The sequence below is a fragment of the Pleurodeles waltl genome, chromosome 2_1 (genome assembly GCF_031143425.1).
Source record: "Pleurodeles waltl isolate 20211129_DDA chromosome 2_1, aPleWal1.hap1.20221129, whole genome shotgun sequence".
NCBI lineage: Eukaryota > Metazoa > Chordata > Amphibia > Caudata > Salamandridae > Pleurodeles > Pleurodeles waltl.
Window position 1 is genome coordinate 99,808,519 of NC_090438.1, and position 16,309 is coordinate 99,824,827.

Here is a 16,309-nt window from a genome sequence, read left to right on the forward strand (position 1 = left end):
ACGGCTGGTGGTATATCCGTCACTTTACCGTCACTTTTGGGACGGATTAACACCTCCTCCAAAGTTGTAATAACCCCCATTGTCTTTATTACAAGTTGCATGGTCCTGGGGTCATGAGATTTTACTTTTACCATTACAGTTATTCCGCCAGTTACAGAGACAACTCCCTGGAATGGGGAATTACCATGCAGGAACGATTTTTCCTGTGATATAACTACATGGAATTCCCAATTCCGTAGGGGTTTAACACATACAGTTAGTACCAGCTGTCAGTGTGGGTGGTACTTTATGGGACTGGGGAAAATAGCAGATGGAAAGTAAAGGTCTTTTTTCTGGCAGTGGAGAGCATTGTATGCTCCCTGTTAAAAGCAAGGAATGAGGCTTGGCTGCTGGAGTTACCTTTTGGAAAGATTGGGTATGGTTCTTCCTTACCCAGAAAAGCCGCCTGTGAAAAACCTACAAATTCTGCATCAGGTGGAACTAAGTTCAGTGCTGTAGTTTCACTCCGCCTGACCGAGGGTCGCGGCCATTATGGAGGATGAGCTCATTATGTTTGCTTGTAAAGTGAAGATCTTAAGACGGGGTCTGGTTGGGACCCATTTCAAAGTCTGTTTTTATCTCCCTCTTCCTCTCTGTCTGGAATGAGAGGGTGCTCTCTCAGGCTGCGATAATAGCCCATAATGATTATGTAAACAAGGCATCCCCCTGTGTACACAGCATTAATGGGTTGTGTAAAAGCAGCTTTTTGAGAATTCTCTGAAACGAGTGCTGGTGGGATCCACCAGCAGTCCTAATGCCTGGCCTTTCACTGAGCCCCATCATCGCCTGGCTGACACCCCCCATACCATTCCAAACTGAAGCCTGGGGATCTTTTTCTTAATCGAGCTACCCTTTTCCCCATATGTAACATGATTGAAAAGGAGGGCACTATCAGCTAAACCTGCTTATGAAGTTCAGGAATTGATGAGCAAGAAGTCCATAACAGGATGCTGTAGTGACTTGGTGTGTCTGCATGTGCATGGGCAGAGTTACTGTTGCTGGAAAAATGTTGTGATGCCCAGGCTGTTGTTTGGGGGTGCTGGGGGCAGCCTGGAAGTTAGTTAGAGTTGGAGAGAGGATGGAGCTCTGACAGAAACTATAGAAATATAGCTGTATCTTGGACAGGGTTCTGCAAAGTCGGTCCTGGAGAGCCTGGACCATGCCAGATTTTTAGCATATCCACATTTATTTAGAAACAAGATGGTTCAGAAATATATATTTTTCTAAATGGGGATATGCTAAAAATCTGGCATAGACCCGGCTCTCCAGGACCGACTTTGCAGAACCCTGAGGAGGCTAACATGCAATAAAGAAGTTACCTCCTTACTATGGGGCTTAAGACCCTTTTATGTGAAGATCCTGCCCCACTACTCCATCTACAACATTTTTGCCAACAAGATTTCAAAGAGCCTGGGTGACAATGCAGGAAATGTGTGAAGGGATGGTAATGCTGAGATAGAAGAAGGTATACCTGGAGTTTGAGAGGAGCCTTGCAATGAATAGGAGGGTTCAACAGTTGCCTGCAATGGAGGTAAAGTGCATTGGTGTTTTTGAGGTGTTGTTTAAGAGTTTCTCCTTTATATGCCCATGGACATGTCATCACTGTGTTCAAACAGGAGCATTTGACAGGTGCTTGGTGCTGGAAGAAGAGTGCATTGATGTTTGTTGTACTTTTGTGTATATGTGTATCTGTTTTGTGTTTTGGATCAGTCAGTGTTCCATAATGATGTAAGGATCTGGTGGGTATGTGATTTGGCTTCTGAGAACATAACTGTAGTGTGTGTGTATGTGGTATTTCATTAGCAGGAACCTATCCGAAAGGCAGTGGAGCACTGTATAGAGTCAAGGACAAACAAAAACTCACCAATTGATAGGTGAGGTCCATTTTGTGGATGGTTAATGTATTGTGATGTAGTGCTCTTTAAAGAGGGGCCTCTTCATCTATTTTCTGATTGGAGCAGCGTTGGAGCAGTCCTGATGGTTACGGAGATGTTGTTTCAGATCCTGGGTGCATAGATGCGCAAAACGCCTACTGCCTTGCATTTTTAATTTGTACACTTCTTAGCCTGATGCTGGTGTGCCAAGAACCATGTGATTATTGGGATTGTTTGCAAAATAAGCAGTACGAGGGGCACCTGGTGGCAAAGGTAGAAAGCAGCGACTTATTCAGTCGGGTGGCTACGCTCACTGTCGGATCCTCGGTGCACCAGCTCCCTAACCTGATCTCTAGCATGCCACGCAACACAGAAGGGGAGAACATGAGACTTAGGCACAAGAATTACAAGGCACTCCATGAGTCAGATCACAAGACGACTACACGATAATAGTAGACACATGTAAGATGCAAACAACTACAACATGGAGCTAAAGCAGCAATGAATGCATATGTGGATACCACACCCCACATACGATACGTAGAAGCTGCAACATGCATGCACAACAAACATTTGTTAAACCACAATTGACAGGTGTGACAAGCCATGTTAAGGAACTTGTTTAAGAATAGCTAGAACACTTACCTTTGTGTCTGATCGGTTATTACTTCCGGGACCGTATAAAGTATGTACATTTTGCGCAGATGTACATGAAAAATTGCTTACTTTTGACATAATAGTTGTGCAGCTTGATCTGTTATAGATTCTCATATGGTGATCTCATTCTCCCTTGTGACTTGACAGAGGTTAAAAAAGCTTGGGTAATCTTACCCAGTGGCTGGGTAAAAATCTGTGACAATGACATTGGTGGGTAGTGTAGAATTTCGGTTGATATCTTAAAAATTGTGATTAAGGATTTGTTATTTATTTTTGTTTTCACCAAAATCCTTAGAGTAGAATTCAGGCTCTAGCCACTAGGTGTGACAGATATACAAATATTGAGAAATTACAACACATTAAGTGGTTACAGTTACAGGGAAGTAACTTTCTCTTTGACTATTTATTTTGGATTGACAGCAAACTGAGTTATCTCTTCATTTGGACACCTTAACAACCATTTAAGTATTGTTCACTAAATAATATAATACAATATATATGCAATATAGACTCTTTCTAGAAGCGGGCATCCAAAGACCTTAATTTTTGAGACCACATGTAAAAGGCCATGATCTATCGATGTCTTTTCTGTCAGTGGTGGGTCTACCAACGTCTTCACCGAGTCCTTCTAGGATGTTTGCTTTTTCACTTCCTAAATCCTACAAAGTGTGGCTCCAGAATGAGGAGGAAGAATCAGGTTCACGGTTTGATTTCTGTATCAGCGATTTGAAAAGGCTACTGAGTGTGTTGATCTCCGCTTTTATATAGACTGCAAATAGACAATAAAGACATAATTTAAAATAATCTGAATAGCAAAAAGAGTAAACAGCAAAAAGGAGGTGGTGTCACATGTCAGCCAAAATACCAGTGAGACTTCATCACAGGCTTTCAGTCCATCATTGACTTTGATTGCATGATCCTAAAAAAGTGTAAGGACAGAGATGGCAGAGGAATGTTTGTTTTTGCCTTTGGAGCTTTCTTTGATTTCTAAATGTTGTGTATGTGGGAGTGATTACTTGTGGACCTTACTACCAAAAAGAGTTACCTAAAGCTGACCATTGGCTGAACTAGAAGTTTTTAGTACAGACTGGTGTCCTAAAGGGAAGGGCATTTGCCTTCATGTCTTGAGAGTATGTCGCTCACAAACCTATCATTCCCTTCTAGAACTAATATTTACAATAAATGTAACTCGTCTGAACTCCTGTTTACATAGTTTCAGGGAGAATGTTTCGAATTTCCTTCGCAACTGTTGTGTCTCTATTGATATTCTCATTTCCACACGTGATTTGATAGCCCCTTAAAATAAGCTACAGGTTCTTCTCTGCTCAAGGTAGAGATTTGGGCCATTCCCCACACTCTCCCTATCACATCCTCGACCTGATGCTGTGTAATGTTCTCAGCAGAAAGAGAATCATCATCAGTTTCCATTTTTGGTCAAGTTTAATTCACTTTTGATCCCTCACGCCCTAGTTGGTACAATATGTGGCTAACTTTAACAATGAGATTTTTCCTAATACTACTGAGTTACGTCCACACAATAAACCTCTTTCTGGAAGAGCAACTCCAAAATATCCACTGCATAATGAATTTCGCCTTCAACTCTACATTTCTGTGGTTAATTTCCTAAACATATCAGCTATAAGATAGCTCTAAGAAGGTCTGACTCGGAGATCTTACCAGCTGTAACGAACTTAAAAGGCATTGGTGTCTCCAAAAATGAGAGAAAGACAAGAATTTGCTATCCGCTGATAATACAGTCTGTGTGCATTAAAAGCGATTAAAGTTCTACAGGAACAGAAAGCCATTTCTTCAAATCCAGAATCTTGCCACAATTGCCCACAGCTCCAAACAGCAGCTTGACTATAATTTACAAATATACCTTCGCCTTGTGATTGAAACTGTCAGTACCATGAACCATGTGACTCTTCTTTGACCTACCCCAGCCCAACCCAACTCTTTAATGCCAACCTTCTCTCCATCTCCACTGCATCCCTAAGTTGCGTATCTGTCACCTTAGTAGGAGTCCTTACTGAAGAAGCTTTTGGCCACTGCCATCCTGTCGGCAATAAACAATTTGAAATTTATGTAGCACTTAAAAGCATAGTTTCTCTTTTTGGAGTTTCAGTATGTGATGGAAGTTTCCACTTTAATGGTATTCAAATTACTGAGTTTGGAAAAACAAAGGACTGATCTGGATTTTCCATGATTTTAATGTCCCCCCCCCCCAGTTCATAGCACATGTAGGTATCGACTCCTCGTTACTGATTTCCAGGGTACTGCCATTACCGTGGTTCTGACCTCTCTGCAGCTCACCAAAATATCACATTCATAGATGTATCCAAGGTAGTGTGGTCATACTCAACCACGCAGAGATTCACATGTCTTCCTTGGAAACCAATCTGATGATCCTTTCTTAAAGCTGCTCTCGAGACTCCACTTCCTCTGCAACAGTTTTAAATGTTTTGGCGACAGCTTCTCATTTTTATGGACTGCATTCTGACATTTCTCATGCATGCTGATGACACACAGAAATATTATAACAAAAGGGCATAATGGCTTGCACACAATTGTTAACTTATTACAAATGATCTCTCTGTTTACGGGTTAGAATTGGCTGTTCATTAATGACAACAAAATCCTAATGACCACTTGCACCTTCGCCCTCTTGATATTCTTTATGCTATCCCAGGGGTAATTAAGGCACCTACAAGAGTAGTAATTTAAGTGCCATTAAATTGGATATTTGTTATTTACAGTGCTTTGACCCTACAAAAACTGATCAGGCTAATATTCATGGACATGTTATCATGATTACAGCATGTAATACAACCGAGAAGGCAGATTCCCAAAATACTCATGTGATATTTTCTTCTCAGGGAAAAACACATTTTCCCACTGTTGTGATTATGACACATTTGTGTGTCTACTAGAAATGTGTAAGTAAATGTCGTTTGTAAAGAAAAAAAGTAAAATCACAAATGGCATCAGAATATTGTGCCGTAAGGTATGTAGTTCGCTGAACCTCAGCATTTTAGTGACTGTCTCTTAATAATTAAATCATTATTTTCTTTGTCAACAGAGGATTCAGTAATACAGAAACTCTATGCAGTGAATATAAATATTACTGTGAGCAGTGCCGCAGTAAACAAGAAGCACAGAAGAGGTGAGTATACAAGGTTCACTCTAATGTTGAAAATTAATTTGTAGAAATAGTTTTATCCTTTATATTTTGTGATGTGAGTTGATGCAAAAGTTAAATGTGAAATTTAGTGCCATCATTACATATGCTGGGTACCCCCAACTCTGATTGTGATACATATTTGCTAAGAAAATGCAGAGCTAGTTTAACTTGGGTTGGAAGAGTGGAGTTACATAAAGTAATCGTTTGCAGTTTATCACTATCATGTCCTGGCAGTGCGGGCCGCCACCCTCTAGAGGAAAGTCTTGGGTCTCCAGGAGACCTCTCTGTGCCTTCTTTCATTGCAGCCCTTAATCAGGCCATAAAACCCTTGTACTGTGGATGGCCATGTCTTCGCCACGTGTGAAGTTTGATGAAGATGGACCCATGGATGGAGAGTAGGAGCTTTATTTGCATGCTCTTCAGACCTGACAGCATGCAGGACACTACAGTCATGTTTTGTCAGCTAGGCCACTGAGAACCATCTCCCACTCTTAGCCCGCCTTTCTCTAATGGAGGGTTAGGCCCGACTTTGACATTTTATGGACGTCACAGTTCCACCTGCTTCTCAGAGAAGGAGTCTATGATGCTTCCCTAAAATGTTTGTATGTGTTGACACTCCCAACACACGTGAAAGAAGTTGCCGTCATCAGTTCTGCATCTGAGGCATGTCGGAGAAGGGGCGTTTTTGCTGTTTTGTTGTATCTCTCTGCTGCCTTTGACTCAATGGACCACGACATCTTGTTGGCCCTAGTCCAGGCAGCAGGTATAATTAGCATCGCCCTTAAGTAGATATAATCTTATCTAAAGGATCAGGTACAAGCAGTTCAACTGTCCTCTTTTGTAGCATAAAGTGTGCCAGAAAAAAATGAGGATTCCCGTAAGTATTTGCGCTGTCCCCTGATTTGTTTAATATCTTTGTTAGAACCTTAATAAGAGAGCTTGCTGAAAGGGGGTGCCGAATATTTAAATATGCTGATGATTCACAGATTCTGCTTTGTTTAGATGGAAGTTCCACTGCTCAGCTAGCCTTCCAAAATACCATGGGCCTGATTTAGATTTTGGCGGATGGGTTACTGTTGTCACAACGGTGAGGGAAAACCCATCCGCCAAAATTTAAATCCCATAAGATATAGTAGGATTTGTATTTTGGCGGATGGGCTATCTGTCACCGTTGTGACTGAGTAACCTGTCTGCCGAAATCTAAGTGGGGACCTGTGTGTTTTATTTTCAAATGGATAAAAAATAATCACCTAAAACAAAATACTAGGTAAAGCAGAAGTAGTAATAATGAAGAAAAATACTGTTCTTTGGACCCACTGCTACTGACCCCTTGAAATGTGTCCACTGTCAATTGAAAAGAAATCAGCAAAAGTTTTGGGAACAAATTATAGACAACCATTTATCAAGGAAGCCCCAAACAGTTTGTGTGGTTGCTAAGTCCATCTTCCTTCTGCGGACAAGCGGAAAGTTACTTTCTTATTTTTATGTAAGGACTCCAAAAACAATAATGGTACAGGCATGAGTATGCAAATGCTACCTATCTACGGCTTCCAAAGCAACATTTACACAGATTACAACTGGAACAAAACGCAGCAGCAAGACTTATTTTTAAAGCTTGTAAGAAAGCATGTCACTCCTCTCTTTAAACAATTGCACTGGTTGCCAACAAGAGGATTCGGTTTAAAACCTGTTGATTGGGATTTAGGGCCCCACATGGTATGGAACCACAATTTATAGCACAACAGATCACTAGATTTGTACCATCATATGCTCTTGTGGTGAATCCATTTTAGTTTCCCCTTGGGACACAGGAGTCAGCTTAGCCTTTGGCTTGCAGCCCTGTGCCTCCATCACCTAGTGACCTTTTACCTACTTAGCATGCTCTGTTTCTTACATTTATTTTATTATTTGTTTTAGTTTTTGCCATGTGAGTACATTTTATAAGAAATGCTTTGATTTTCGTTATTGGTGTCACTATCAGTGATACACATAGGTATTGTCATCATGTCCCTTTCTCCCTTAGGTGTGATAGGAACATCATGCACGCTTGTTAGGCATTGTTTATGCAAGTGCAACTAGCACACAAATGCACACAGTCGCAGAAGTGTTGGAGGAAGATTGCAATGAAGATGGGCCAGTTCAGAAGAGTAGAACTCGATAGGGCGTCTTATCTATTGGCTAATCTAGACAAAAACGTCTATGAAATACACAATAAGCCAGTCTGGTAACTAGCAGACCTTTTGGGAGTGTGCCGGGCAAAAATCCATATTGTTAAAGTAAAGGGGTGGTTTGGGGGAAGTCAGGACAACTATTTACAGAGGAAAGTGATAAGGCCCCTCCTCCCAGAAATATCATGAACACTTCTACCCAAGGGATTCAGTGTGTCCTCATGCAAGAGTAAAGTGCCTGGCAGAAGCATAATTACCCAAGATATCAGTCAGTGAAAAGGGAGAATCAAGGAACGAATTAAAAAGGGGAAATAATAAAAGCCATCTCATACATACACCCATCTAAATGTCTGCGCCCAGACAGGTTCTCAACCACCTATTGTAAAGTGTTTAGCACTTCACTGTTGCCCCTCTGTAAGGTATGTCAAATTATTCGAGAAAAAAATGTAGCATCCACAGTGACAGAGCCAATTGTTTAGTTGATCCTCAAGCCGGGTAAACAACAAGTTGATTGTGCTTCTTAAGGGCCAATCTCATTATTATATATACAAAGATAGCTGTGTTGTATTGCCAGACATTAGTTGAGAACATTCTACATCCCGATCACTTAGGTTTCATCCAAGAAAGGCAAGCCAGTGACAATACCCAAAAAACGCCCTTCACCCCTATTAGATATTGGAAGCAGTGGAAATGAGCAGGTGATCTTGGTCTCTTAGGACGCAGAAAAAGCGTTTCATAGGGTGGACTGGGACATTATGTCAGGCATACTTCAAGCTATGAGTTTGTGAGAGTTACTGTGGCTGGCTGTTAACGGACAAACTAGCCTCAGTGGATAAGATCAGAGTTAATAACTAGCTCATTAAATGCATAACAGTTGGTAGGGGCATGATACTGGGGTGCCCTTTTGCCTCATCTATTCACATCCACCCTAGAACACTCAGCCCAGAGAATTAGACTTAATACAAACATAAAAGGGATAAAATTAGGGGCATAAAAACTAAACTCAATGTTTGCTGATGACATCTTGCTTTCCGTGACTGATCCCTTTGACGCATTTTCACATCTAATGAAAGAATTGAGAGTCTATCAGCAAGTATCAGGATTTAAAGTTAAATGAAAGAAATCTGAGATTTACACTCCAAAAGGCCAAATCTGGATTGTACAGGATATAACTCCACTTATATGGACTACAATTAGATAACTGGGCATAGATCTGGCCAATACCCCAATAAAAGCCAGAGAAATTAATCTTAAAGAATTAAAGAGTGTGGTGAAAGTGGCTCTGGCAGCTGGCGTCGGAGAACATTATCCCTGTTGGGGAGGGTAGCAGCCGATAAAATGTTGATCATTCTTAGAATATTATGCTGGTAGCACGTGTAGCTGTAGATACACATGCTCTGCATACTCCTGCCATCTAGTATTAGGCTTGGGCTTTTGCAACTTGTTTTTCTTTGAAGATATTTTTTAAGTCTCATTGACTTCTTCTCTGGTTGTTTTCCTCTGCCATTGGGTAAGACATGCATCAGCGTTGCTCCCGGTCTGGACATGTTCGATGTTGACTGGTGCAGCCCCAGAGCCCGATGTCTTTCCAGTTGCTAAGGAGACTTTCCGATGCATCTGCTGTCCCTTCAACCTCCTCAACTCCAACATTGAAAGACATTGTTGTCAAATAACCAGGCCTCCCAGCACTGTAGGCGCCCCGGCCCTTTGGAGCAGCACATCATCCTTACCCATGCTAGAGAATGAGGGTGTACTGAAGGGAATGGAAAAGACGCCCTTCAAAAGTCCCAAGATCATCGGCTCTGGCTTCTCTGAGCCCAAGGTGGAAGATGTTCCAGAGGAGGAAGAGGCATTCAAGGATTTCCCATCTACCTCCATCGACACGGGACTTCGTCTGAAGACCACACCAAGACTCACAAATACGGTTGACTCCCAAAACTCTTCTAAGACCCAAAAGTGTCTGCATGTTGAAGCTGAGCACCGCCCCTCCAGGGTCAGGGGTAGAGCCCCTTGCATAAGCCTCTGCCACTCTCAGGTGCGCCACTGATCTCAGGTTCTCAACACGAAAACAAGACCAAGACGGCGTCCTGCCAACAGCCTCATCCCCTAGTGGCCCATGAGTCCGTGACCGGCCCATGAGTCCGTGACCACGTATCGCACCGAAGTCTCAAAGCTGATGCCTCCATCAGGCTGAAACTGATGTCTGCTCCTAAAACTCCACCTACTCCGAGGCCATCTACAGCAGACTCCAAGGAGATGCCAATCTTTAAAAAGCTCCAGCAGGTGCATAATTATCCACTCACACATGCAAGATCTCTGCCTTGGACCATACTTTGCCTAAAAAGCGCAGAGTTTCCTTCGAGGACACTCCATCTTCGGACATTACTCTGCCATTACCTCCCTCCAAAGAGGTCTAGGAACAAGGCTTTTGCCCCTACTCCTCTTCCACAATCTCCTCTCTTACCTCCTGCAGGCTCCTTTCAGCGATCATCAGTCCTACTCAGGCACTCCTAGCCTCTACTCTCCAGATGAGGACTTTTGCGCCCCATTCTACCCACATCCAACTGATGATCCTTTGAAAGATTATGACAAATATCCTCCAGAAGACCCTGACCATGACCATATCCCATTTAGGGCTTCCCCTACAGATGACACCATGGCGTAACGCTGCGTCTTCCAACATGCAGCCACCTATCACAAGGTGGATATGTACGTCACCCCAGTGGATGATGTCATCCAGATGCTCTTCAGAGCCAAACACTCTCTTAAAAATATGATCATGCTTAAGGGGATTGTAAATTCTGCTCCTGGGATCTTTAAGGAGCCAGAATTGAAAGAAGTTCAAGTTTGCACCCTCAAACCCACTCTACATCAGGGGTCATGCAACACCGGATACCTGATCATGTCCCTGGCCTGCAAATGAGTTGTAGCCCAGGTCACTGGCGATGTCCCTCCTCCTGATAAAGAGAGAAGAGCATCAGCACAGCTAGCAAGAAGGTAGTGGTTGGTGCCACCATACTTGGGCGAATCACAAATTCTGTGGGCCTCATGTCCCAATATAATCGGGCGTAGTGGGAAGAGATGGAGGCTTTACTCCCAACATCTCTCTGACCAATACTGCGAAAGAGAGGAGGAGACAATAGAACAAGGAAAACCAATTTCCATCTACTACCAATAGGTGCACCCTGGATTCAGCTTGTACAGCTGCCAGAAGGGTAAATACATTTGTCATCCTCCACTGCTACTTCTGGCTGCGTCTGCTGGCTTTAAGCCAGAGGTGTAGAAATATCCTAGCAACCTGCCCTTCCACAGGGAACACCTGTTTGGCCTACAGGTTGATAGTTTGTTGGAAAAAATAAAGAAGGACATCAACACAGCTCAGGCCATGGCTACCCTTCATGTTCCTTCTTTCAGGGGCTCCTTTGAAAGGCAACAAGTAGGGGCTGGGTCCAGAGGCACTTCCTCAGAACTAACCCACTCCTACCAACGGCAGCAACAGGATTATGACCAACAGGGGCGGTACAGGTTACATGCAGGGCCCTCCTTCAAAGGGAATGGCTCCAAAGGTGGGGGCAGAGGCACTCTTGCCAAAGGAGCCTCTACCTCCAAGAATTGACTTGTCTCACAAATTCTCCCCTCCCTCTCCCAGCCTGATCACACTGCTCCTGTGGGCTATTATAGGAGTTTCTTCCCTGTTGGGAAGAGATCACTACAGACAGGTGGGTTCGATCTATCATCAGACATGGCTACTGCCTTATGATTATTTCAGCCCCACCAAATATTCCACCTTGCACACATGCACCCTCAGCCCAGAATACCTGTCCCTGTTGCAAGAGGAGGTTCAGGTTCTTCTACTCAAGGGGGGGGGGGCATAGCCATTGCCCCCTCAACACTGAGGCAAGGGCATCTACTCCCTTTTCTTGCATTTAAAAAAAAAGGATTACTCACTTTGGCCAATCCTCAGTCTCAGACCTCTTTGCAGGTACATCCTGTCTGAACATTTCCATATGGTCACCCATCGAGATGGTACCCTGATGCTACTGCAAAGTAACTTCATGACCATATGAGTCCTGAAGGACCCCTATTTCCACATCCAAATCCATCTGGCTCATCGGTGCTACCTGTGCTCCAAGGTAAGTGGACAGCTTTACCAATTGTTGCCTTTCGGAGTCACCACGGCCCCAAGGGTTTTCACCATATATCTAGCAGTGGTAACAGCCCACTGCTGAAATAGGGAACTCATGTTTTCTGCTAAGCTAGATCACTGGCTGTTCAGGAGTGCAAGCAGAAAAGACTGCCTAGTCCACACTCAAGCTGGAATCTGCCTACTACACAGCTTGGAGTTTACAATAAATGCCAGCAAATCCCACCTTGAGCCACTTCAGGTCCAAACCTTTCTGGGGTCAGTCCTAAATGCAGTCTTGGGCAAAACATACCCTAGCCCCCAATTGGTAGTGGCATCCAGCCGTTTCTTTTTCATCCACTCTGTCCTCTCACAGATCGTACTGTAATGCTCCTCCATATGTGCCCACTCCAAAACTGTCTTTCAGATCAGTGGTTACAAGCGGAATATCAGTGGGAAGATCTACTGTTGATAAGGGACAATACCCGTCACTCTCTCCAGTAGCAGAAAAGTAAAAATCTGTTGACTCCGATCAGTCAACATACTGAAGAAGCTAGCGCTATACTACAAAAAGATTCAGGAGCAAGATGCCAATTAAACTGACATCTGTGATCGACACAAGAACTAGGCAGTGCAGTCAGACATTTGTGAGAAAGAGGCTGAGAAGGAAGAGATTACTAGGGAAGGGGATTGTAGGGGAACAAGATGGGGAGAGGAGAGGGAAGGGAGGGAAGTAAGGGTAGAGTGCTGTTGAAAGGTGTAAGGTTCGTTAATATAAAATGGAAATAAAAATGTAGAATAAAGAAATACTCTAATCTGGAGAACAAGCTGTGGGCTCCTGAGAAGGTAAATGCCATAGTCAGGAGAGAAGCAAGAGTCACTTACGAAAAAAAACAAAGGAGCAGACGAGGCTAAACTAGGGAGGGCATTCTGAATGGGTAACTGGTCGGGTAGAGAAGCGATCAAGATCCCAGACCATGAATATGTTGAAGCATCCGGCGATCAGTAAAATGCCAGCGCTGACTGAAGGAAGTAAGGGCCAGATGTAGCAAAGCGTTTGCGACTCGCAAACGGCAAAAAACGCCGTTTGCGACTCGCAAAAGCCTCACCGGAATGCAGAAATGCATTTTGCGAGTCGGACCCGACTCGCAAAATGCATTTCCGACTCGCTAATAGGAAGGGGTGTTCCCTTCCTATTAGCGACTCGCAATGCTATGTATATTCATTTGCGACCGCGATTGCGGTCGCAAATGAAGGCGCAGTTACCATCCACTTGAAGTGGATGGTAACCCAGGCGCAAACGGGAAGGGGACCCCATGGGACCCCTTCCCCTTTGTGTCTGGCCATAAAAATAATTTTTCAGGGCAGGCAGTGGTCCAATGGACCACTACCTGCCCTGAAAAATACCGAAACTAAAGGTTTCGTTTTTTTTTTTTCACAGTGCAGCTCGTTTTCCTTTAAGGACACCATCCCCGTGAGTGCCCATACTCACAATGGGGTCGCAAATTGCGACCCACCTCATTAATATTAATGAGGTGGGTCTTTGCGACCCCATTGCGAGTAGCAGAAGGTGTCTGAGACACCTTTCTGCATCCCAAATTGCGACTTGCAATTTGCGAGTCGCAGGGACTCACAAATTGCAAGTCGCAATTTGGGACTTTGCTACATCTGGCCCCAAGAGAGTAAATTAATAAAGGTGGAGGAGCATAAACATTTTGTCAGGCAAAGCTGTACCTTTCAAGAGACTCAGAAACCATTATGTACCTCATATGGGTGACCACTTAGCTATATGAGAGAGTGTAAATCTGGAACGAATGACATTTGTGAAGCCACACCAACCTAAAAAGAGGTGGTAAGACCGGGACACAATCAGGTGAGTCTTTTGAAATTGAAGTTTGTTGTACAACAATTTGTTTTGTAGTTTTTAGTACATCCACTCTCTTAGGCCATTGGAATTTTATCTTAAGACCTGCAGTGGTGGAGTGTATAAACAATGGCCATTAATCACTGCGGGAGATGAAAGACAAAACCTTGCCATGAATGGTGCAGGATTTGCCCTAAAGCTTTTAACTGAATTAGTTAAACAATGTTATCTTGTTTATTTCTTTTTCATTTCAAATGGTTTTATTCATTTTTAAAGAGAGAATAAAGGCACAGAAGGTAGTCATCAGTGCGCACAGTAAGAGTATAGCAATAACATACAGAATGAGGATCTGGCAGTGAGACTGAATCACTGGGGCCTGGAGGATAATATTTGTATGTTCTAGGGTTGTACATCATGCCTCCATCTTACCCTTATTAGGTATACGTTAAATATCTTCCATAATAGGTGATGCAGTAGAGTAGAGCAATCGACAGAACAGCCGTTTGTGTCTTTCACTAGTGGTTAACATAATATGCAATTGGTTGTTCATGTCTGAGAAGCAAGCGAGAGCGGTATTCAGAAGCGAGCAGACAGTAGAAAAGAGCAGAGTAGAAAGAGAGAGAAAAGACATAACTGGCAGTATGAAGACCAAATCTAGAGGTCTATTATGTGGGGCCACGGAGAGAGGGTAGTGGAGTTTGTGTATCTGGTCTGTGAATCGTATGCGAGTGTAATCGCATATAGGGATGTTTGTGTTGTTTTGGAAACATAGAGATTTCCTCTCTGTAAGTAGAGTTTTTGTTCCATAGTTGTTTGGAAGGGCTGATAGAGTGTGTGTTTTGGGAAAAGAATGTTATCGGCGCTTCTTGTAAAGCAATGCCAAGTCCACCATGTATGTGTCTGAACGGTTTTAGTGTTTTCAAGTTCTCCAGGATGGTTTTGGTGCCAAGGGCTAGAAAAAGGTCGAGCCGTTGTAGTTTAATGGAGGGGTTGGAGGTTTTGTGAATATTCCTAAAGTAACTATCTTGTATTTTAGGTCTTAAGTGGAAGTGGAAGATTTCTTGTTTGCAGCTTTGGATTTCATTCCGTAATAGTTTTATATATACACAATGATATAACTCATGTTGGAGTGAGCGTGGCTCTTTTTCACTGCTCCTGCTTGTGTTCAAATCTAAAAGGCCGGAGTTGAGTTTTTCCTGGGTGCAAAATGCATTCTGGGTTGTCCATAATGTGGATTGCTCAAGAGTGGGTGCAATGTTAGTCAGGGTGATTTCCATATGTTTATCTAGTGGTATTGGGGTATTAGGTGACAGTTTAATCAGAGCGGGTTGAATTCCATCTGTTGATTTAGTTTTTAAGCGATTGACAACTCTTGAAGGGACAGAAATTTGTGTACTTTAGAGCAGGTATATCCAACCTTTCTATAATAATAGCTACTTATGTTCAATGAAAACCATCCCAAACTACTAATGTTATTAATGTTCTAACTGTGACTTTATCATTCAAGATAGCCTTATTGGCCACCCTGGACAATAGTATGGTGATCACCTCAGTTCTTCAGTCAGGGCTGCCAGCAGTAATGTAAAATGTGTTATCAATATATTCTGTCTGTTCCTGCGGAATACATAAAGGCCATAGATGCACTTACCCTTGACCAAGCTAATCATATTAGTAATATGTCTTCCCCAGTGTCGATCAATTTATCCTTCTGCTTTAAATACATTTTTTGAAATGCAACCATTTTTCTCCAAACATCAGCTTATGAGGTCTGAAAATACATACAATCTTGTGTTGAGCATACACTTTTCAATTTTGATATACATATTGATAGAAATGGGGACTCTCGTTGCCAGTGGTTTGCACCCCACCCCGTCCAAGTGGGGACACTCACTGTAGTCAGGGTAAGGTAGCAACACAGCTAAGATAACCCCTTCTCACCCCCTTGGTAGCTTGGTATGAACAGTCAGGCTTATTTCAGAGGCAATGTGTGAAATATTTGGACACACATACAGTAACACAGTGAAAAAAACACCACAAGAGTACTCTTCATCAGTTCAGAAAAATTGCGAATATTTATCTGATAAAACAAGACCAAAACAACACAAATTCCAATATACACAGGTAAAGATATGAATTTTCAAAGATTAAAACCTAGTAAAATGCTTAGAGACACAAACCGCTGCAACTGGGGCTATCACGGCGTCTTGAAGAAGTCATTCCCAGCAGTCGGATGCAACTACCGAGGGAGTGCGGGCCGGTCATGGAGTCACACGGACCCCAAGTACAGTACCTTGGAAAAAGTCGGGGAGGTGAGGTGTCACTGGATCCGGTGCGGCGTTGTTTCCTTACAGTTGCAGGAGAGTGATGCGGGGCTGGCAACGAGACGTCTGTTCCTTATGACAA

At 43.0% G+C, this 16,309-nt stretch overlaps 1 protein-coding gene across 1 annotated transcript in view; it reads left to right on the forward strand.

Moving 5' to 3' along the window:
* The window catches only part of LOC138261648 (ubiquitin carboxyl-terminal hydrolase 12-like), a 190,872-nt gene that overhangs the window by 133,518 nt on the left and 41,045 nt on the right, over positions 1-16,309 (forward strand). Inside the window, exon 6 of the mRNA XM_069210817.1 lies at positions 5,650-5,733. Within this exon, the coding sequence (XP_069066918.1) occupies positions 5,650-5,733 (84 nt within the window). The remainder of the gene's footprint in view (positions 1-5,649; positions 5,734-16,309) is intronic.